The sequence below is a fragment of the Podarcis liolepis genome (genome assembly GCF_965112155.1).
Source record: "Podarcis liolepis genome assembly, chromosome: 3".
NCBI classification, from domain to species: Eukaryota; Metazoa; Chordata; class Lepidosauria; order Squamata; family Lacertidae; genus Podarcis; species Podarcis liolepis.
Genome location: NC_139557.1, coordinates 57,425,899 through 57,450,748, shown reverse-complemented (window position 1 = coordinate 57,450,748; position 24,850 = coordinate 57,425,899). Strand labels below are relative to the sequence as shown.

At 44.9% G+C, this 24,850-nt stretch overlaps 1 protein-coding gene across 1 annotated transcript; it reads left to right on the top strand.

Annotated features, from left to right (window-relative positions):
- The first annotated feature begins 10,389 nt into the window (after positions 1-10,389).
- Positions 10,390-12,618, top strand: CCDC185 (coiled-coil domain containing 185). The gene has a single exon (XM_083497787.1). It carries the CDS (start codon positions 10,428-10,430, stop codon positions 12,516-12,518), a length of 2,091 nt encoding a protein of 696 aa, XP_083353913.1. The 5' UTR covers positions 10,390-10,427; the 3' UTR covers positions 12,519-12,618.
- Positions 12,619-24,850: the final 12,232 nt, after the last annotated feature.

Genomic DNA, 24,850 nt, shown 5'->3' with positions numbered 1-24,850 from the left:
TTTTTATTATTATTTTAAAAAGACTTCTGATTTTTATCTCAACAGAAAAAGCATGTAAGTTGTGGCCAGAAAATCACAAAACACCAACAAATTCTGATTATTATGTAAAATAGATTCCACTTAGCAAAGTGACATTTAGATAGCAGGAGCTGTATATTGCTGATTCTCTTTTTGACTTCCTCCTTCCTTCCTTCCTTCCTTCCTTCCTTCCTTCCTTCCTTCCTTGTTGCTTTAGTCCTGAGGCAGAAAAGTCAGTACTTTTTTTGGGGGGGGGGGGATGGGAACCATCAGTGAAGTTTTAGCGCCAGTTCCCTTCAGGATTCTTCACCTTGAAAACCATTATCTGTCTTTGCAGTGATGATGCTGTGAAGTCAAATGGTTGATGAGGAAAACATGCTTTGTGAAGCCTGCATAACTAGTGCCCTATTGCTGTCACTGGAGTGCCTCAAAAGAAGTGTCTTCTCCTAAACTGTGTCCATTAAGACATGCCTAATGATGTAACATGTGGGGAGAATTTGTGTCAGAATGAAATTCCTCCAGAAGAGGAACAGTAAAAAAAATTGGCAGTTGTAAGTAGCAGCATAGATGTGATAAAGGTTATTACAAAACATATTATACCATTAAAAATACTTCCATATTTAGATTTAGGTTTCCAGAGAAATTAGGAGAATTGAGTTATTTCCCTCAGTGTAATTCCCAGATTGGTGCACTTCCAATGGCCCCTTAGTGCTCTCTACTGGACTCTCTGTGGAATATTTCTTACACACAAATTCCTTCCCCCCCTCCATTTTTTATTTGAATATTCATTACAGAATCGTACAAGCAAAACAGAAAAGAGGGAGTGGTTATAACTGCATGAAAACTAGACTTCAGGGGCAAAATGAATAAATAGGTAAAGGACATTAGAGAAAAATAAGAAAAGGGGTGGAGGGAGAAGGGGGACTTAAATCAAACCATGGTTCCCAATACAGCATGAAGCATAACCTGGCAATGGAGTCACTGACACGTGGAAGGGACAGGGAACATGTGGTCCTCCAGGCATTGTCAGATTGCAACCCCCATCATCCCCAGTCACCATGGCCCATGCTCAGGGGTGATAAATACTTTAATCCAGCAATATCTGGAAGGCCACAGTTTCTCCATCCATGCCTTTATGAAACTGCATTTAGGAATGCAGGCACCCTATTCACAGAAGTAACAAAGGTTGTTTCCAGGCAACCTGTTATAATGATCATTCAACTTTATTGGTTCATAGAGTTTAGGCAACACTGGCTACTTAAAACAAATTCATCCCGATTTGTTTGGGGGATATTAAACGATGTTACACCAAGCAAGTTTTATCCCCCCACTTTCCAGTGCATTTGTTCATCACTTTCCTTATCCCAAAATAATAATTTTGGGGAGGAGGTTTGTTTCGTAAGGGCTCCAGGACAGCTTTAATTGCCCAGCCTGAACTTGTTGGGATGCGACTGAAGCCCACATGAGAATAGTGAGAGTCTGGAAGTGCCCAAAGGCAACCAACCGATACATTTTGCAGTTCTCCTAATCTTTCCCCTTATAAAATAGGAGCCAAATTTTTGCCTATCATTTATTTTCTATTAGCAAATCCGTAGCACATTGATTCACTGTCACTTTACCTGAAATGCAGTGAGCAAAAAAGACACAGAGATCTGAATGCAATAGTGGAGTCTTTATAGCAGTCACACAGTTAGATGGGTCCTCAGGTATCGCAGAGAAATTTTGCTAGGAAATGTCTGGTCAAAACAGCTAATCCTATGATATGTTACTAAGGCAGAAAATTAAACTTTAAATTCAATTACAATTATGTTCCTGGTAAATGTCTTCCTCCGGCATATGGCTCTTTCTGCAGCTTGCTGAATTTCCAGTTGTTACTGAAACAAATATTTGAAGCAGCCAGGATAACGTACTGGCACCATGTAGACACATTTTCTTTTCTGTCTTTTTTTTAGTAAGGGGAAGAATTTCAGTTCGTCCTAACAAATGTGCCCATCAAATGTATTACCCTACCAAATGGAAAGTTGAAATTCAGACACCCACACACAGCAGTATGGGTTATATGAAAATAGCCCATTCAATTGATCAGCCTACCCACTGCAACATGAGACAGTCCCACAGAAAAATGGCTGCCACACAGCAGTATGAAGGTGCACAAAACATGGTAGAATGTGTGAGAGAAAGGTTTATCAGTATCCACCCAGTGGCTTACCAAACAATTGCACATACACCATGGCCATTTACTATCTTATCCACCCATAGCTGCACACAAAAAAATTATGCAACAATCAGAAGTCTCTGGACTTTCTCGCTCTTAGGTCTTTCATTCATTTTCTTCTATTGCTCTTGTAATCATTTGGAATGAGATTATGCATCTAACCTAACCCCCACTTCTTCAGAGGCATAAAGATCCATTGTTTAAACTTTCTCACATACTGTGGTGTCATGGCACCCCAGCTGCACCCAGGACCATGAAGGGAAGGGAGATCTGGCCAAAATAATGTGTTCTTCTCTACTTTGCCTTCCCTTACAATGAGCTGTCCACAGCCACCAGGTCAAAATAATAATAATAATAATAATAATAATAATAATAATAATAATAATAATAATTTATTTGTACCCCGCCCATCTGGCTGGGTTTCCCCAGCCACTCTGGGTGGCTTCCATAGAAACCAAAAATACACTAAAATATCACACATTAAAAACTTCCCTGAACAGGGCTGCCTTAAGATGTCTTCTGAATGTCAGCTAGTTGTTTATTGCTTTGACATCTGATGGGAGGGCGTTCCACAGGGCGGGCGCCACTACCGAGAAGGCCCTCTGCCTGGTTCCCTGTAGCTTTGCTTCTCACAATGAGGGAACCGCCAGAAGGCCCTCGGCGCTGGACCTCAGCGTCCAGGCAGAACGATGGGGGTGGAGACGCTCCTTCAAGTATACTGGGCCGAGGCCATTTAGGGCTTTAAAGGTCAACACCAGCACTTTGAATTGTCCTTGGAAACGTACTGGGAGCCAATGTAGGTCTTTCAAGACTGGCGTTATGTGGTCTCGGCAGCCACCCCCAGTCACCTGTCTAGCTGCCACATTCTGGATTAGTTGTAGTTTCCGAGTCACCTTCAAAGGTAGCCCCACGTAGAGCGCATTGCAGTAGTCCAAGCGGGAGATAACTAGAGCATGCACCACTCTGGCGAGACAGTCTGCAGGCAGGTAGGGTCTCAGCCTGCGTACCAGGTGGAGTTGGTAGACAGCTGTCCTGGATACAGAATTGACCTGCGCCTCCATGGACAGCTGTGAGTCCAAAATGACTCCCAGGCTGCGCACCTGGTCCTTCAGGGGCACAGTTACCCTATTCAGGACCAGGGAGTCCTCCACACCAGCCCGCCCCCTGTCCCCCAAAAACAGTACTTCTGTCTTGTCAGGATTCAACTTCAATCCATTAACCGCCATCCATCCTCCAACCGCCTCCAGGCACTCACACATGACCTTCACCGCCTTCACTGGTTCTGATTTGAAAGAGAGGTAGAGCTGGGTATCATCCGCATACTGATGAACACCCAGCCCAAATCCCCTGATGATCTCTCCCAGCGGCTTCATGTAGATGTTGAAAAGCATGGGGGAGAGGACAGAACCCTGAGGCACCCCACAAGTGAGGGCCCAGGGGTCTGAACACTCATCCCCCACCACCACTTTCTGAACACGGCCCAGGAGGAAGGAGCGGAACCACTGTATAACAGTGCCCCCAGCTCCCAGCCCCTCAAGACGGTCCAGAAGGATGTTATGGTCGATGGTATCAAACGCCGCTGAGAGATCCAGCAGAACTAGGAAACAGCTCTCACCTTTGTCCCTAGCCCACCGGAGATCATCAACCAGTGCGACCAAGGCAGTTTCAGTCCCATGATGAGGCCTGAATCCCGACTGGAAGGGATCCAAATGGTCCGCATCCTCCAGGCATGCCTGGAGTTGTTCAGCAACCACGCGCTCAATCACCTTGCCCAAGAATGGAAGCTTTGAGACTGGGCGATAGTTGGCCATACTGGCCGGGTCTAAAGATGGTTTTTTAAGAAGCAGTTTAATGACCGCCTCTTTCAGCGGATCTGGGAATGTTCCCTCACAGAGGGAAGCATTCACCACCCCGCAGAGCCCATCGCCCAGCCCTTCCCGGCTTGCTTTTATTAGCCAGGATGGGCAAGGATCAAGGAGACAGGTGGTTGGTTTCACACATCCAAGCAGCCTGTCCACATCCTTGGGGGTAACGGGGGGGAAAGTCTGCTTTTCCCTGCTTTTCCCTGGTTACCTTAACCTTCCTTCTCTTTAGCTAGAATGGTGTTTGTTGGCTCATAAATGCAGGGTGGCTTAAAATAATGGAGACCACAAGGTTTTATGAATCATGGTTAAATGTTTACTAAAACAGTAAGTTGTTCTTAGAAGGGGGGGAGGCTTAAGCAGATGAGTGGTTATGTGCATACAAAGCAATTCCCAAAAGGAGCAGAAATACAGAAATCAACGTAGGAATAAACACATCTGGTTAGCCCATAATTGGCAGAATCTTGTTAGGTGAACTTTTTTAAGCCCTCTGTGAGATCCTTCCGGATCTAAATGCCAGTGCAATAAACCAGCTAGTTATAGCCTGGAGTAAGCTGTGATTTACATTTAAATCCACAAATATTTCAAAACATGGAAGAAAATACAGTTGTATCGATCCTATGGCACCAAACCATAGGACAGAGCTTTCCAAACTGTATGTCACGACACATTAGTGTATCAGCTGCATTGTGTAGGTGTGTCACAGAAATGCTTCCCGCACTCCTCCCGGGGCTGGAAAGGGGCTAGTTTAACCTCCAGTTTGCTAGTACAGTGGTACCTCGGGTTACATACACTTCAGGTTACAGACTCTGCTAACCCAGAAACAGTACCTCGGGTTAAGAACTTTGCTTCAGGATGAGAACAGAAATCGTGCTCCAGCGGCGCGGTGGCAGCAGAAGGCCCCATTAGCTAAAGTGGTGCTTCAGGTTAAGAACAGTTTCAGGTTAAGAACGGACCTCCGGAATGAATAAAGTACAGTGGTGCCTCGCAAGACGAAAAGAATCCGTTCTGTGATTCTCTTCGTCTAGCGGTTTTTTCGTCTTGCGAAGCAAGCCCATTGACAGATTAGCGCTATTAGCGGCTTTTAGCGTCTTATCTGCTGATCGGATCAGCTGATAAGCGGCTTAGCGGCTTAGAAAAAGGGGGGGAGGGAAAAAAACCAGCAGGAACTCGCAAGACATTGTCGTCTTGCGAAGCAAGCCCATAGGAAATTCGTTTTGCAAAGCACCTCCAAAACGGAAAACTCTTTCGTCTAGCGAGTTTTCCGTCTTGCGAGGCATTCGTCTTGCGGGGCACCACTGTACGTAACCAGAGGTACCACTGTAAAACTGAATTACTGTGTTGCAAAATGATGCATGTCTAAAAAGTGAGTCACCAACAGGAAATGTTGGGAAAGCTCTGCCATAGGATCTGCACCAAACTTTGCTAATTAAATTATAATACCTTCTGATTTGATTACTTGAGAGGCAAGGCTTGATAACAGGAAACAAATTAACCCCTTAAATCCAAATCAACCTCCTATAGGATGTTTATTCGTTTTTGAAACAGCCTGATTCCTCCTTGGTATATCCGTCATCTTCTCAAGACGACAGAAAGCCCTTTCAAGCGATCTTAATGAGTTTACACACCAAGTTAACTAGATTTGATGGTACAGTGGTACCTCAGGTTAAGAACTTAATTCGTTCTGGAGGTCCATCCTTAACATAGCTGTCAACCGTCCCTTATTTGGCGGGAAGCTCCCTTATCCCAGCGCTGTTTCCCGCTGCTGTCCCGGATTGATATCCCATAAATTTCCCGGGTTTCAAAGGAAGCAGCTCCTCTCCCTCCCTCCTTGCCGGCCGAGGAGGGAGACTCCAATTGTGTTGCTTGGCTGCGTTGCTCACCCAATAAGGAGTCTAAGAACGACTGGGGGGTGGAGCTTGCATGCCTTGTGCCGATCAAATCAGCCGCGTTGCCTGGGGATTCGCCTTTGCTCAGCGCTTCTCAGCGGAGAGGTAGCAGTGGTTTTCCTTGCTGCATCCTCTTTGCCAGTTTGCTGCGCTGTGGGAACCACCGCTTGAGGCTTTGTTTTGCTGCTGGTTAACTAAAATCCCTTATTTTGGCTGCTGATCCCTTGTTTTCGAGGCTGCTGGTCCCTTATTTTCAAATCTGTAAGTTGACAGCTATGGTTCTTAACCTGGAACTGTTCTTAACCTGAGGTACTTTAGCTAATGGGGCCTCCCGCTGCCACCGCACTGCCGGAGCACGATTTCTGTTCTCATCCTGAAGCAAAGTTCTTAACCCGAGGTACTATTTCTGGGTTAGCGGAGCCTGTAACCTGAAGCGTCTGTAACCTGAAGCGTCTGTAACCCGAGGTATCACTTTATGAGGAATCATATCTTCTCAAAATAGCTTGTCAGCACTTACAATTTTTAATTAAAGGTCAAAATGAGACCCAGCAATACATTAAAAATTAAAAAGCAGTAGTTTGCATATTTTAACTTACTGCATAAAAAGCAGGTGCTGTAATTCAGTTGTAAATAAAGTCCTCTTCAAGCATTCACAGTCAGTGAAGAGGGCAGCAGGGTCACACATGCAAGCCTGGCCTCCAACATCCTTCTCCCACAGATACCTTCATCTGAAAGTGCTTAGAAGCCTCCTTCAGAGTATGGTGAGGCTGAATCAGTGCCGTTTGGTGCTGCTACTCCAGAGCAGGTGCAAATGGACTGGTGATGCAGTAACACATATCTCAAAAATCAGTGTGGCTTATAACAGCACAGAACACAGCGTATGTCAGGGTGAAAGCACCTTGCATACAAGTAAGCTGCAATGCAATGTGAACTGCAGGGGCTGGTTGCACAAGCTCTTCCAGACATAGCCTTATCTTTGGAAACTTCACCAACACCTTCCAGATAAACTGAGATGACTGTTCAGCTACTAAATTGTGACATTTTAAAGATTTGCCCAAAGTTGTTCAGCTTTAAAAAAAAGTTGTTTTTGGGTTGCCATACACCCAGATTTTCTTTCCTGATCCAAGTCCAACACTTTATCCGTTACTATACCACACTTGATCTTTTGTCTGCAAAAGGCTGCCAACAGTATTTAAAAATGCACATTTGCTATGTCTGAGAGTTAAAACCCACTGCATTCAATAAAGCTTACTTTCATGAGGATTGCAGCCTAAAACACTGTAATCCTGTGACTTCAATAATCCTGGCTGCAATCCAATGCACGCTTACTTAGAAGGTACCTTGAACTTAATGGGGCTTGCATAGGAATATGGTGTTAACAGAGATGTAGGTCACTGAAAAATTCATATATTTAGCATTATAGCTATATTTAGCATAGCATTATGTATCCCATTAAGTCGCTGTACAAAATTTAAGTCTCCCTCTAATACCACTTGGGTTTACTCGGGAAAGCATCCCAGATTATCCAAACTGCTTTACTGTGTGATGAGTTTTCTCACTCTTGCCTACAAAAGCTCATGTTAAAAAGCTATATGATAACGTGTCAGACCACATGTGCCTGAAGGCAGAGGGCTTCCCTGAAAAATCCTGGGAAGTGTAGCTGGTAAACTACACGTGCATGGGCACATAGGCGCCGACTCCATGGGGCTTGAGGGGGCCCGAGCCCCCTCAAAAATTCATTTGGGGGGGCTCAGCCCCCCCAATAATCTCGGGCGGCGGTGGGCGCGTCCGCGGCTTTTATAGGGCGCCCGGCGCGCACCAGCTCGATAACGGGCACCGGCGCGGCGGGGGGCGCCGGGCCGGGGGAGGGGGCGGCCGGCCTGTCTCCTTGGCAACCCCATTGAGCAGCGCCGGCTCCCCCGGGAGGGCCATTCCCCCGCGCCGCCGATCGCCAACACCGCCGACGCTGTGGCTGCCCGAGCCCGAGCCTGAGCCCGACCCGGAGCCCGAGCCCGACCCTGAGCCCGAGCCCGAGCCCAAGCCCGTCAGTCAGTCAGTCAGGAGAAATGGGGAGGGAGACGAGGGAGGAAAATTGCATGCAGGGTGAAGAAAGGAGAAGGGCGAACGAGACGAGCTTCCAACCCAAAAAAGGGCTGGAAGACTGGGAGGATGCAGGATCGGGAAAGAAAGCGACGCCTTCCCCGCCCGCGACGTCGCCCGCTTGTCATTGGCAGCGCAGCGGGCGCCCAGAGGGGCTGGGCACCGGCGCAGGGCCGTTCCGCAGCCGCGGAGGACAGCTGCGCGGCTAGCAAGGTGTGCCGCGTAGAGCGCGGCCCTTGTGTGGCCCGGTGGCCAGGCAAGCTCGGGCGGGGACCCCCATGCAAATCTAAGACGGGAGAAGAGGGCAGAGCAAAGGGGGTCCCTTCCCCAACCTCCGGCTCTGAGACTTCCCTGAGCCCCAGAAAAGCGAAAGGATTTTCTCTTCTTCTTTTTTTATAAATATTTTATTAAGTTTTCAAATACAAAGTTAGAAACATACACTGAAGAAAAAAGTAAAAGAACAAGAAAAAGAAAAAAAGAAAAAGAAGAAAAGAAAACCAACCATTCAACACATTTTTTATATAACTAACTGGACTTCCTCGCATCTCCCTTACCCTGCATTCTTTATAATAAAGATATCAGCAAATTATTACCTTGTTTCGTACCTTATTTTGTACTTTTCAAATACTATACCTCTAAATTTAACATACTTTTCATCAGTTACTTATATCTTAAATTAAACATAGTATTACCTTAGATTTTGACCTTTTCTTACTTAAAATATAATTTCCTGTTTCCCAAATCTAATTGCTGAAGCTATAGTTTCCGAATCGTGTAAATTTTTAACATTCATACAACTTATATTGTTTTTGTAAATAGTGCTTAAATTTTTTCCAGTCCTCTTCCGTTGTTTCTTCTCCCAAATCTCGGATTCTGCCAGTCATTTCAGCCAGTTCCATGTAGTCCATCAATTGCGTCTGCCACTCTTCCAGTGTGGGCAAATCTTGTGTCTTCCAATATTTTGCGATAAGTATTCTTGCTGCTGTAGTTGCATACATAAAGAAAGTTCTATCCTTCTTTAACAATTTCTGGCCAACAATGCCCAAGAGGAAGGCCTCTGGTTTCTTGGGAAAGGTATACTTAAATACCTTTTTTAACTCATTATAGATCATTTCCCAGAAGGCCTTCACTTTTGGACAAGTCCACCAGAGGTGAAAGAATGTCCCTTCAGCCTCCTTACATTTCCAACATTTATTATCAGACAGGTGATATATTTTTGCAAGCTTGACTGGGGTCATGTACCACCTATAAATCATTTTCATAATATTTTCCTTCAAGGCATTACATGCCGTGAATTTCATTCCGGTGGTCCATAACCTTTCCCAGTCCTCAAACATGATGTTATACCCAATATCCTGAGCCCATTTTATCATGGCTGATTTGACTGTCTCATCCTGAGTGATTTTCTCTTCAACCTGCCCTCCATCCTCTTGCAGAAAACTCTTTGCCTGCCCTGCCCGTATCTCGTTTTTGCTTTTTAATTCCACACACGCACCCTTCGGACTTCGTGGCAATCGGGCGCGCGGGTGCGTTTCCTAAGAGAGTGAGGACCCCGCCTCCTCCCCACCTGCTCCCTCGCCAGCCAGCCAGCCGCGCGCCCTAGCCGGAGAGCCCCGGCCGTCCCCGTCGCGCAATCGGCTGGATCTCCCTTCAGCAGGCTGTGCTCACAACTCGGCCCAGGGACCCCCAGCAGCGGATCTCCGGCCCAGCTGAAGAATCCGGCAACAAGCCCCCTCCTCCCCAATCGCTCCGCCGAAATACACTCCAAAACCCCCCAGATAGGCCGCTGGCCGCCAAGTCTAGTGGCGCCCTGAGCGAGGGTCTCTCCCCAACACCGCCACCTCGAACTGTGTTCTCCCGGCTACCCGAGCAAACCAGCGGCAGGACCCCGGTATGGGCCCCCCCAATATTTTTTATAAGTCGGCGCCCCTGCATGGGCACCTAGGGCAGCAGGGCTAGCAAAGGTGCCCTTCACGTGTTTGGTGCCCCCCAGGACCGAACTGAAGGCCGCCCACGGAACAGTGGGTTGAATGCAAACTTGGGGTGGAATGACTTCATTCACCCCATTGGTTTCAACGAGAACAAGCACGCGTCTGAAGCTAGCGCCAAGGAAGAGAGGGAGGAGATGGCGCTGGGGGGGACCGCGAGGCCGGGTGCGGAACAAGCCAGCGTCAGGGTCCCCGCGCGGGCGGGCGGCCGGGCGGGTTGCGCGGAGGGCGCCGGCGGGCCGAGGCAGCTGCGGCCCAGGCCCTCCTTGGCCGGGCATTGTGACGCGCGCGGGCGCCGACTGTGCTGCTGCGCAGCCGGGGGCGGCGTGCGCCAGGGCCCGAGGCCACATCGGCCATGAGGCGGCACCAGCAGCGGCGTCGGCCGCGGCGCGGGTCGGGCCAGTACCTCGGGGCGGAGCCCGGGTGGCGCGTCTCCCCGAGCGACCGAGGCGCGCCCAGCGCCAGCAAGGGCCGCAAGAAGGCGCCCGCCACGTCGTGCTGCAGCTTGTCGGGCGCCGAGACCCCGCGCAGGATGGCGCGGCGACGCAGCAGCCCTGGCCGCTTCTCCCCGCCGCGGCCCTTCCCGGACGCCTACAGCTCGGAGCCCGAGGTGGCGGGCGGCGAGGGCGGCCTGCGGCGACACCTCTTGGCGCAAGCGTACCGCGACGAGGGAGGCCTGCTGCTGCCCCCGCCGCGCAAGGGCAAGGGCTGCTCGACGGCGCCGCGCGGCAAGCGGCCCGCCGCGTCTGCCTCTTGCGCGTCCCCTCTGCGCCTGTCCGCTTGGCAGCAGCAACACCTGGCGCCGGCGGGCGAAGGCTGCCCCACGCCGTGCACCACCTCGTGCACCACGCTCTACGGCGGGGACTTCCCGGGGCACCCCGATCTCCCCGCGCGCTCCCCGGTGGGCAGGTGCACCCGCGTGGAGGAGCTGCTCCGCGACGACCAGTGGGCCAGCCCGGTGACTCGACCCTTGGAGTACGGCACGGATCTCCCCACCGACGCCAGCAAGCCTCCCTCCATCTGCCCCTCTTCCTTCTCCTTCGCCCAGTTCGACAGCAAGGCCTCCCCTCGCCTGGAGAAGAAGGAGCTCCCCCGGAGAGACTGGCAGGAGCCCTGTGACAGCAGCCACAGCCTGGCAGACCTCATGCACAGTTTGGCGAGGCCGTATGAGGACGAGGAGCCTCAAGCCTACCTGCCCCGCGACCCCAGCGCCCACCTGCACCAGCGTCTCCTGGGCCGCAAGCCCCGCCGCAAGCCCCGCAAGGGAGACCCGCAGGTCAGCCTGCAGGACCTGACGGACAAAAGGTACGAGGACCTGATCCCCGAAAGGGACAAGAAGATCGCGGCCCTCATGCTCGCCAGGCACCAGGAGGAGGAAGAGATGAAGGACCGCCAGCTGCAGGTTTCCGACGCCTGGGATAAGATGAGGAGGAAGGAGAAGCAGCACAAAGCCAGGGCGGAGAAGGAGAGGCAGTACCAGTTGGTCGACAGCCTGGACCAGTGGCAGAGGGACCGCGATCAACGGAAAGCCAAGCTCAGGCTAGAGGAGCAGCAGCTGTTGGCAGCCCGGGAGAGGGATGTGATGCTTCGCGACAAGAAGTGGAAGAAGCTGGCCAAAGAGCAGGATTGCAGGCGGAGGGAGAAGCTGGAGAATGCTCGGCTTCAGGCCGAGTATCGGAAACGATGCCAGGAAAAGCAGCTCTGGGACAAAAGGTTAAGCGACAGGCGTACCAAAGAGCAGAACTCCGCTTTGTACAAGGAAAGGATGCTGCAGGCCCTGGAGAAGAGGCTGATAAAGGATATGGAAAGGAAGAGGAGGAAAATAGATATGAATGACTACAAGCAGACCAAGCACATGAGCGCTAAGGACCAGGTGGAAGATCGGGTCAAAGCCGACGAGCTGTACAAGAGGCTGTGTATCGAACAAAAGCTTCAGAGGTCCCAGGAAATCCTGGAGCAGCTGCTTGAAGAAAGGAACAGGGAACTGAAGGAGAAGACTTTAAAGGAAGAAGAGCAGGGCTTGATAGCCAAGGTAAGAGCCAAAGAGACGGAGGAAGAGAAGAGGAGGCGCAAGGAGATGTTGCTGCAGATAGCTGAGATGAAGATCCAGCAGGCCAGAGAAATCATGTCCAAAAATATCCGAGACAGATCTCAGCGCATGAGAGAGCTGAACTGTATGAAAGAACGGAACCACCATTTTCGCAAACAGAAGCTTGATTATGACGAAAAATGTCACCTACAGGAAATGCAAGAAGCTTTAAGAAGGAAAGCTCAGAAAAGCAATCAGATTCTAAGGCACAAGGACGCAGCTATCGACGAGTCTAGGAGAATAGCCAAAGCATCTTATGACCTTAGAGAAAAAGTGAGAGACCTGATAAATCGCAATTCATTCGACCAGATGGCTTTAGATGCGCAACGTAATGCAAGCCTCCTTAGAGGCCTGTAATGAAGTTTAAGGAAACATTCCAGACTGTGTTGTGTCAAAAAAAGATGGTTGTAATGTGTTCACTCTGCATTGCTGTACACTAAAGCGAATTGAGCCTTAATTACTGTTTGACTCATAAGTGTTTGGTTTACAAACATTTACTGTTTATACTAAAAATCTATCACTTGCATTTGTGATTTGATCGTGAAGAGAAAGAATTGAACTTTGGCCCTGTGCTGCTCTTTATGGGATGTGGCCTTGGCTTAATGCTAGGCACTTTGAACTGAGTATTCTTGTAACAAACTTTGATTTTGTAAAATTCTATTTTACAATGAATATCTGAAGTGTTCACAAATTATGGAGTTTACACAGTTTGTGAATGGTTCATGACACATACTTCATTTCAAAGTATGCAGCAGTTCATCATACATCAAGAATAGAATCATATTTAAAGATATTCCAATAATTTATTATCTAAAGAAATACTATTTTTATAGCTAAATAACCTAAGCAGTTGCCTGCAATCTGCATAGTCAACCATTTACACTAGTCCAATTTATTTCGGCTGAGGACATGTCCTTATCACTGTGCACGCACAATCACCATAGTTTGGCAAACATAATGAATATATTGTTTTAGCATATGGCTATGATGGCTCTGTCAGGTTTGTAATGTAGTGAATTAGAAACTTTCTTATGAAGGAAACTGCAGGAACAAACCATGTATAATTTATAAAGTATTCTTAAAATAAAGTTTGATCAGTATATTTCCATATTTTGAAAAGTAGGAATTGTATTACTTTATGATCAATAACAGTGACTAAGTTGGGAATGTGGAGACAATTCTACTGTCATATCCAACTCTGGGCTTGAATTTGCAAGGCAGAAGTGAGAGCGAGGGGAATGCCCTACATTTCTATATACATTTTTCTGCTTAAAAAAAACCCTCCTCTCTCCCATTTAAAGCAGTGGGGAGGAATGGGGAGTCATGCACAAGAGTATAACTAAATAGCTACCTGGAAACCAGGAGGATTTGGAAACTTGGACCAACCTGCTTCCCAAATCATTCCCCTTTGATCTCCTCCAACTGGAGCTCTGATGTTGGTTGGGGCAGGATTGCGGAGGAGGGAGGTTCTAATACCAGATTTCTCTGTCTTAACATCAGAGTTATATATGTGACCTATCCTGTGTCCTCTAGGATTACCTTCCAGGAAACTCTCATTACATCATATTCTGGGTTGATCTGTGATCTGAAACAGATAATAAACAATTATAAGTATGGTGAATTAATTACCCATCTTAATGTAATTCAAAATTTAATAAGCATGTGTGTTATTTAATAGGTTGGTTGGAGAGAATAAAATGACAGAACTTGAGGAACAATAACTTCACTTCTATTGCCACAAGTGCCCAAAACATTCAAGATTCACACATCTGATACTTGACTGAAACGGGGTCAGAGCACCTGGAGCCCAAGGTTTGGACTTGTAACCAGACGGTACAACAAACAGGACCACGTGGCTTCCTTTCCTCCTCCATATAAGTTCTAAAACTGGCCTAGATGCAGACCAAGTGAACCCCACTACCATCACATGACACAATCAGACCCAATCTTGGCCCAATCACTTTTGTCTCCTCCACCCTGGCTGACGTGAATGGCAGGACTGTGGATATGACCCTGGCCCTGCCAGGAGCTGACCAAAGTTTGGATTTCACAGTATATACCTAAGACACTCTGGAAAGTATAAGAACTGGTGTATCACTGAAATAAATGTTCTCCACTTGGGTGCTGCAATCTTACTGCCACCACATTTTAATCTTAGAAAAGTTGCTATGCTTATATTTGGATATGGCAAAGACTACTTTTTGCATAACACATAGCTCACAATATTTCTTTTTTTTTAATTATATTTTTATTGGTTTACAAATCCAAAAAAATAAAACAAAGTTGTACATTCAAACTTCTTAATTAACTCTTAATTCCATTTTTTGACTTCCCTCAATTTGTCTGAACTTCCTTCATTTTATAACTTTTAACACAATCCTACTTATTGTTATTCTGGTAGCTTCAATTTCATTGTTTATACTTATTATTAGATTTTCACATCACAGAGCTTCCTTAAAACTTACAAACGTAATCTGGTTATCACTTAGTTTTTCACAATACTGTATTTCTTTTGAGGAGAGTAGATGCTTCTTTCCAGAAAATTAAGATTCCTCACCAGAATGTAGCACTTCTAAAATGGACCAGAGGAGGGCACTAAAGAGTTGCACAATGATTTCTCATCTGGAAAGAGCTGTTAAAATAGATTTTGGAGCTGAAATCATTTTATTGGCCTTATCATGTATACATGACAAGTGCAAACCTCTCATTCAGAAGCAAGTCCCAACTCATTTAATGGGGCATACTCTAAAGCAGTGCTTTTTTTCTGGGGGGACGCACGGGTACGCATACCATACCCCTAAACATTTTGTGAATCTAAGTTTGGCCTCATTGAGGGGCAGTATTTCAATATGAGTAGGAAAATGAGAGTACCCCTAAACATTTTTTTGGGGGGGAGGAAGTACTACTATAAAGTATCCTTATGGGCCCAGTCCAATCAAGGTAAATTTGAAAATCCCATTGATCCTAATTGAAGAGTTAAGCAAATGTTTGACTGTTATCTGATGGAATCAATGGGAAGTCTCTTGTATATTTGTTAAATTTGTATCTTGCCTTTCCACCAGATGGTGCTCATTTAACCGCTCAGACGATGCCCTATCTGCTGTAAATGCTGGATCCATTGTTCTCTATCAGCTACTATAGCCTTCCCCTGCATATCGAGGGAGTCTGTCTGTCTGTCTGTCTGTCTGTCTGTCGTGTCTGTCTGTCTGTCTGTCTGTCTGTCATTAAAGGCCAGTTACCAGTTACTAGACCTCCAATAACCTATTAGAGGCAGAGAGAGAGGCTATTCTGTTTGTGTCACAGAGTACTTTTAGAGGTCACTTGCTCATTTCTGCTTTTAAATGGTTCCTGCTATCAACTGTCATTACATCAGATTTGACCTGAAATAAAGTTACAAGGGGTGAAATGTGCAGGCACCTCAGCTCTTCAAGAACTTCCCCAGCAATTTCAAGAATCTATATGAAATCTCTTGAGTGAAATTGGGGGCACGGGGACTGTTGTTATCTGTCTGCTGATGATAGTGCTTTTTCCATCATCTGTTTATCTTAAGGGCAATGGTATTGGCTGTGAACTTGCATCTCTACACTATAATGAATGGGTGGTGATGGGTGGGCTGTTTGATGTAAGGAAGATAGGACTGGCTGTTCTAGATTGGGATGAGGGAAAGCCACACTCCCTCAGAGCTTGTGTTTGCCACAGTCCTCGCTTGAGTTGACTACTGTAATGTGCACTATGTGAGACGCCCCTTGAACACTGTCCAGAAGCTTCAGCTGATCCTACACCAGGTTGCTTGCCTTGCCAATACAGTGGCACCTCGGGTTACATACGCTTCAGATTACATACGCTTCAGATTACAGACTCCGCTAAGCCAGAAATAGTACCTCGGGTTAAGAACTTTGCTTCAGGATGAGAACAGAAATCGGGCCCCCGCGGCGCGGCGGCAGCAGGAGTCCCCTTAGCTAAAGTGGTGCTTCAGGTTAAGAAGAGTTTCAGGTTAAGAACGGACCTCCGGAATGAATTAAGTACTTAACTCGAGGTACCACTGTATTATATACTCAGAGAGTATATAATAGTGGTCTCCCAGTGCCAAAGTAGATATTATCTTAAATATGGGTATGTGTTTTTTTAAATATATATATATATTTAAAAACTATGATTTACAATGGAAGACGAGAGGCAGAGGGTCGCTGAATTTTTGTGCCAAACAGGGCATTGCTGAAATTTGAGACCCCAAGATCCATCACTGACCCACAGTCACAGCAGACTGACTTAGCACAAACCTGTTAGTGACCTAATAGAACACCATGAAATGGTCTCCCTGCATGCTGCCTGCAGTCAGAATTCTTTTTGCAAAAATGTGGAAATCAGCTTGTACTCTGCCTATTAAAGAATGGATAGAAAAAACTGAGGAATCACTGCTATGGTTAAATTGAAGAACTGTCTCAGATTTAAAGAAAGAAACCAAAGGTACGTCGCAATAATAGTTTATGAGTGTTGGATTTATGCAGGACTTGTTGGATTCTAGTGATTCTACTTATTCCACTGGGCTCCTTTGGGAAGATGAACAGGGAATTATTATTATTATTCAGATAACTCCTATCAGGTCCAGTGAGCATGGCCAATAGTAAGGGATGATGGGACTTGTAGTCCACAAGGTCTAGAGGGCAATGTGTTGTCCACCCCTGGCTTAAGAAAGGTTTGTGTGTATTGGCTGTTTCGTTCCCCTCACTCCTCTCAACCTGTTCATTCCTAAATACACAAATTGTAAAAAATTAAAAACCAAAACAACAAAAATCTGTAAGAGTCTCATGATCTCTCTTTCAAAGAATGCAGAACCTACCATTGCTCAGGAAATGTGGAGAAAAAAATGTGTCATATTTATGTGAAGATATGGCATCAAAATGTTTTCAGGGGGAGGCCTTATTTGATTTTGAGCTATAGCAGGACTAAAAACGAGTGTTACCTTTATATATGGTTAACACCAATGTACTAGTTTACAAATGATCCCTTTGATCACTTTTTATTTCCTGTTGCTTGCTCATGGTATTCCTACAGGAAAGTTTATTAAGAGAGTAATGAAACCAATATCCCTTATTTATCCCTTGGATTCTCTTCCAATAAATTATATTGTGGAATTGTGAAGACATTGCTTCCCAACATTTCTCTGTCCCGTTCCCCACTCTGAAGCCACTTTGTGTAAATTTAGAATATGATGTTTCCAACTTGGTTTTCTTTATTACCATGCAGACGATATTCAACTATTCTTCCCCTCACCAAAAAAGAAGTCTGGGGAACCAGTGTCCCCCCCCCCCCGGCTTTCTTCTTAACTTAAAAAAAAAAAATCCCACTTCCCACAAGCTGAAGTCTGTTTTGCGTTGTTAGGCCAAGCCATCGTCTGATGGTGATGTAATGGAGAAGATCCACGATGACTGGCTGCAGCCAAACTGGTCATGTTTTGTCCACACATGGCAGAGCAGTCGGTGTACAACACTCACACTGAAGCTAAATCTGTCCTTACAAAAGACGGCTAAAGAAAAAGCATTCACAGCCTAACAAAGCACCAGCCGAGCATGAAAGCAAAGGAAATCTTGCATTCAGTAGAGAGACAGTTGCCAGCTCTTTCAGTTAAAGGCTGGCGACTATGCCATGTGGTAACAGGAGGCGACAATTTTTTCCTGCTCCTTGTGAAGCTGGATCTTCAGGTGGAAGACAGACGAAGATAGCTGAGGGAAACACTTCCATGATATGTCGTTTTTAGGGACTTGGCTGCTCAAGCCCTCAGAAAATACTGCTTTTTCAAAAAGCAGAGCACTGTGGGTTGGATCCAAAGAACAAGCGCAGAAGGAATTTAGCTGGTAGTGCCATTCCACAAATTGCTTGCACAAGAACTGGCACAGCATTGGCCATTGGCTTTAAGAACATAGCTATTATAGCCAGTTCTACTCACTTGCTTTACTTATTCCAGTCTTTCTTCAAAGAGCTCAGAATAACATACATCCACTTTTTGCCCCTCAGAATTTGCTGATTGAAGCAGCTGCCCCACTCTGCCAGTTACTGAATAGGAGCGGAAAGCAGAAAGCAATGGCAGAAATGAATATCTCAAATGTTTCCAAAGCCTGTTTTAGCATGTCTTTGGATCATGGAAACATTTGTACAAACCATATACTCCTGTCAGTGCTATTTTTCCAGAAAAAAAAGGTGCCAGAACTCGCCATGAATGCCTTCCTTGTTCTCTTAGAATGGCAATGGTGCCCACCTGAGAGGGGCCAGTACTGAGTTCTGCTGAGTTCCGGCTGAAAAAAAGCCCTGATTCCAATCGGAGAAAGCAAAGGATGTGTACACATTGCCATTTACCCCAGGTCTGGTGTACACCCACCACTAGTGTTTGAAGGGGTGTAGACGGCCCATCGGTATCCTGTCACTTTTTGAGAAATATTCCTGTTTGGTGCTGTTTGCCCCAAACCAGCTTCCATCATTAGGAAATGGAAGCTGCAGTTAAGGCGGAGACAGCTGTTGCACATGCACAGAAGGTGGTTTCATTGAATTGCGCATTAAGCAAAGGCATCCTCATCACCACCATCCTCATTGCATACAGCAATATAAGTAAGCAACTTGAAACATGGGGGATGGGGATATGGAGGAACATCATCAGCTGTATTTTAAACCACTAATGTATACATAGCCAAAGGTTTTGTGCCTGCAAGTGACAACTGAGAGCATTATTCAATTCACAAGGTCTAATCTGTACAATTTGCTCCCTTGTTCGCACTTGCTTTGGCCCAGTTGGCCATGTGCTTTCAATCTACGTTTGGGTTTTATTTTAAGAAAGGCATGGCCCCTTTCGGAAGAAGGAGAATAAGGTCATGTGAAGAAACATGCACATCAGTGTGACGTAGTGGTTTGAGTGTTGGACTAGGATCTGGGAGACCAGGGTTCAAATCCCCGCTTGGCCATGGAGCTCACTGGATGACCTTAGGCTAGTCACTCACTGCCTCTCAGCCTAACCTACCTCACAGGGTTGTTGTGGGGATCAAATGAAGAGCGGTGTGCCATGCATGCCACCTTGAGTCCCTGGGAGAATAGGGTGGGATATCAATGCAACAAATAAATAGATATCTCCCTTTTAAAAAAATGCAAATATCCTTGGAAAACAAAATGAAGCAAATCAAATATAAGAAAGGTTTCAGAAGCAAAACACTAACTCTTTCTGATGTCAGGGCACATTCTGATAAGCTTTAAAATCCATTCATTTATCTGCAACATGAATGGGTTGGAAGAGTAGTCTTTTCTCATCAATTCTGTCTGCTAAATTATCCATTTTGAAACGGTGGCGGCTAGATTAAGAGTAGGGCTGGCCCAATACATTATGGCACCTGAGGCAAACCACAAAATGGCACCTGCCTCCCCACTGATGAGGAAGGAGTGAGTGAAGAACTAAATCAGGAACAAGGTGGGGGAATCAGGATCTGCGGCCCCTGTGGATCCTGCCAGCTAAAGTTGTTGCCTCACCTTTCCTCATGCATAGGCTGGTCCTGGTTAAGAGGTTTTTTCCTAGCGCTTGTTCCATCCTGTTTTAGCAGCTATCAATATATCCCTAACATACGGTTTCACCATGCTGGGTAAATTAACTTCATTAACATGAAACAATTATCATTAAATGCTAGAAATTCGAAGGTTACCAAATTACTTGCAAGATAGTGAAAATGGCCAAGGTTGAATTTGGCTGTGCAGAGTGTGGAATGGGAGGCCAGCTGTAGTCACACGAGATCATTTGTTTGACCCTTTGGAATGGTAAAATACTCCATATGCCCATAGAGAGTGCTGGAACTTCTGGGTGAGATTTGCTACCTATAAATGAAAATCCTGTAATGAAAGCTGAGTGCTTCATCCCCAACACACAGAGGAGAGCGATCCATCTAATTTCTCTTCCTTACAAATTGCCAGAGGGGTTACTACAGTTCAGGCAGGCTCATTAAAGGCAGTGCCAAACGTGTTGAGAATGGATGGACGCGGATTCAATGAAAAGGAGCCTGAAAGCCTATTCTACACAATCCAATTGTTACTAAGCTCCTACCTAACAAAGGGTTGTATTGTTTGAGGAGTGATTTCTGCCAGGGTGGGAAAAAGCCTTGAAATGTAGTGCCAAATATATTTTAAAAGGGAATATTGTACAGTATATGACCCAATGAACTATGGCTCTCTCTTTCTCATATAGGCACATTGGATAATAAAACATGAATGTTTCAGAGAGAGAGAGATTCTTCTTTCTAACCTTTGAACTAGCTCTAGTCTCACCCACCTCCAACCCTCCCAATTTTCTGTTTCAGGAAAAAGAGCAGAACACTATGATTCACATTTCTTCCTTCTCTATAATTTCTGAAGTGTGACCCACAAATCCCAAATAGCTTTGAAATGCATGGCTCATTTTGCATATTAATGGCAGTAGATAAATATACAGACAAAAGGGCTTCTTCACACAGTGCTTAGTTAAATTATGATTTTTGTTCTCATAGGAGGCACCAACTTGAATGGCTTTAAAAGAGGATTAGACAAATTCATGGAAGGTAAGTTATCAATGGCTACTAGCCAAAACGGCTACTTTATGTCTCAACTGTTAAGAGACAAGCACATCTCTTAATGCTAAGAGGCACAAGAGAGTGTGTTGTTACTGTAAAATCTCTGGCTAATCTAGTGCAATAGTATCTTAGATATCTACTGGGAGGTCCTGACCAACCTTCTGTTCAACACTGTCAAATTTGGTCAGTGCTTGAATTGGAGACCAATGTACATCACTACAAACCTTTAAGTACAATAAACATACACATACGGTTTCCTTGTGTTCTTGTCACATGGCTCATCGTTCTGTGGGACCAAGTTGTTTTGGTCTTTATGGTGGGTGGAGGAGTATTTGTGAAGGTACCGATTTTGTTACAGTTTTCCTCAGTGTACACGAACATCACAGCGGAAGGTTATGAAGCTATAAGTAAATAGCTAATGGCATAAAATGACAACTAATTCTCCTAATAATCCACATCAGTCTTCAAATCACTGGGTTGTGAATGTAGCGGTAACTTGAATTCTTTTCTGTGCTTATGTTTTGAAACTTGCAAGTGTGCTGTGTTTGGTGTGGCTTCTTCCCTATCTCTCACCAGTGAAGCCAAGCCAAAATTGATCGTTAGCAACAGTAATTATTTCTTAATAGGAATAATGAAAAATGACACACCTAACTAACTCTGGCTTCCTGCCTACCACAGAGCCTCCATTATTTGGATGAGGTGGAGTTCCTAGCTCCATTTCAATTAGATTTCATGCCTGGGTTTGGCTTTGAAACTGCTTTGGTCACTCTGACAGATGGCCTATGCTGGAAGAGAGACAGGGGGAATCATAGAGTTGAAGGACTCTTGGAGGCTATCCTGGCCTTGATGCAAACAAGCCAGCACCAAGTCATCCCCAGGAAATGACTCATCAAGTGTTTGCTCGAATACCACCAGAGAGGAACTTCCCACAGCCTTTATTGGTATTTGGTTCAAACTTCTCTTATGGTCAAATTTTCTGTCTTGCAGATTCCTCTGGATTGTTCAGCAGCTTCGAAAACCATCAACCATAGAACTTTCTGGACAGGCTTGGACTGATTAAGGATTGGAAGTGCTGCCCTATGTATCAATTAAATAATCTATTATGTGTTATAATGAAAGCTGTTTATTTAAAAGCCTTTGCAAATAATTCTAAACCAATTTTAAATGTTAATCGTTGTTAAGCATCATTAAAGTTGAGGCATCTAGCAATCACTTAAATCTTGATTTATTACATCATAAAGTCGTGGACAGCAGTAGCCAGAGCAGCCAGACCTTATGGTTAGTCCATTATTTACCAGATGGATTGCTTTTCAACAAAAACATTTTGCTTGTGTGACCTACTTCAAAATATATTTGTCATTAATAATGTTTTCTTCTGCTTTTAAAAACTGAAACCGTACCTTCAAGGACGTATGCAGAGGGACATGTTTGTAATGACTGTGAACCTTCGATGGAACACTTTTCTCTTCTATTGTGTCACTTTTCCTCCCTGCTAAGCTAGCAAATTGCTGCCAGGAGGCCTCAGGAAACCATAGCAACTATCTAGTGACAACCCTGTGTAGTTTTTGTTCCACAGTAGAAGGATCCATTAATCACATTGATTTCTGCCAGTGTGATTTTAGATACTTTTAAAGCTCTTAGCTAAAAATTGTACCACATCTGTATGTGGTGAAGTAGCTTCTCTGCATAATCATCATCATCATCATCTTAAAGTTCTAAGGAAATGTTGTGGCTTTTTATACAGCTTTGGAATTTTCTCATATTCAAAGATGAAGTTGTGCACGGAAGACAACAGTGCCACATTTATTGTGGCCTTTGCAATACCTGAGCACAGATATTACTTAAGAGCAGATCACCGTTATGCATATTTTAAAGTCAGCCATTCACTTACAAATTTTAGTTAATTCATTTTTGTACTATGTACTGTATTGGCCTGAATATAAGTTGCACCTGAATATAAGCCACACCTTTAAAATTCTAAGGGGGGAAAGAAGAAAAGACAATACCTGAATATAAGCCACTCCCTTAAAATTCCGCAGGCACGAAAACCTGATCCATTTTACTGTATGTCTGTTTCAGCAGCAATATTGTAAAAGTCGATTTTTGTAAGGTTGCGAATTTAAGCCACACTTTAACTTTTCTTGGTCGGAATTTGGAAAAAAAGTGAGACTTATATTCAGGCCGATATGGTATATATAGATTTGCTATCTGCCACCCTGGCCCCATTTGCACCAGTCCAGCCCAGAACAGAGTCATACCTCATTGGACTGGAGGGGGTGGGAGGGGGCACATGTGTCTTTGCTTATATGAGGAGCATTTTTCTTCCACTGAAGGAACTGGAGGTCTTTTTAAATGGAAAAGGTATATATGTACATGACAGATCTCCTTTGTCTGGTAATCACGGGATTGGGATGCTGGTGTTCCAAGTATCACTAGGACAGAGATGGGGAACATATGGTCCTCTTGATGTTGTTGAATTTCAGTTCCCAACTGGCCCAGACAGCAGGGTCAATGGTTGGGGCTGATGGCAGTTGTAGTCCAACAACATGTCCTACTTTTGTACTAGAGAATATTGTTTAATGTGCAATAATCCATTGCACGAGCATGAAGGTGGAGTTTCAGTTTCACTTTCTGTTGTGGTGCTACATCCCTGGAGCTTTCCACATTAAGTAAAAACATTTTGGGCCAGATTCAACTAATCCATTGCTCTAGAATGCAGCGACTCTTGCAAGTGTAACATAAATTCCCCAAGGGCTGGGAGAATACCCAGAACAGTGAGCAGGAGAAAGAGGGAAGATATTGTTCCATCTGGCAAGCAGAAATGCTTGAGCTGGTGGACTACTAACATTCTCATGATCTTGAATTCCATCCAAAATTATTATTCACACAGCCTTTTCAGAATCTCTGGTTTTTGAGTGATGGGGTTTTTTTTCCTCATCTGCCACGATCTTCTTCTGTCTTAGGAATCTTTACTGATTCTGTTGCATTTTTCAACCCACTCTGGGAGATTGTTATGTCTGAAAAACTATATATAATGCCTTAAAATAAATATAGCTTGGATCACAGAATAATTTAAAGGCACATGAAGCCATCACTTTGCTGAAGTTACACGTGCATGGGTCTGTTCAGTGCCTAGATGGATCACTGGTAGAAGAAAAATAAGAAACATAATCTTGAGCAGGTACAAATCAAGCACAGGAATGAGTAAATTTAGCCTATTTTAAGCTGTTCACTCATATATACACATTTATGATCTTTAGAAGTTTCATTTTCTTGATTGCAGCAATAGTATAGGTAGCTAAAGGGCATCTTTCGATTCCCTCTGCTTTCTAGGCTATTCTCCAGGAACTGTGTAGGCTGTATTTATGTTTGATGAAAAATGCAGATATCTTTCCACATAGGAAATCTGCATCAGTTTCCAATGAATGAGAGCATTCTGCTGTGGAAGTGATTTGAATCTTAAGAGCATAGAGTGAATACAACAGCCTGCTTAAAGATTCTTCTAATTCACTGCATTCTTGCATGACCATTTGAAGGATTAGCGCAGAGTTCCTAAGAAGCCCTGGTGGCAAATTAAATCTGTGCCCATGCTACAACTATGTTAGTGATGTAACTACTCAGGCATTACAGCATCCATTCCTTCTCAGTGTTAAGTTGTTGTTTTTTAGTGGTTTGTAATTTTACTTTTGAATAAAAATAAATGGAACAGATTCCTATTCTGTTGCCGTTTCACTAATGCTGGGACATCCAGCACTAGTTACTCATTTCTAATGTGCCTTGCAGTACAGAAATGACACTCAGGCATGTGTTCCCAGGGATGTAGGAAGCTGATTTCTCCATAGTACAAATAGGCCCAAAGGGAACTGCTGCTTTATCCTGAGTTGTCATCACTGATCTATATAGTTCAGTAATTTCCAGTGAAATGCAAGCAGGCAAAAAGGGATGCTGAACAAAAGAATTTGAGGAACACATTGCTAAAAACATGAAGACCAAGATCCAGAAAATATTTAAATACATTAGTAGCAGGAACAGGACTAGAGAGGCAGTTGGGCTTTTGGATGACAAGGGAGTCAAAGATGTGCTAACAGAGATTGCAAAGAAACTGAATAAATG

Excerpts from the sequence above, each read along its gene's own strand:
- CCDC185 (XM_083497787.1), top strand. The coding sequence starts at position 10,428 with ATGAGGCGGCACCAGCAGCGGCGTCGGCCGCGGCGCGGGTCGGGCCAG.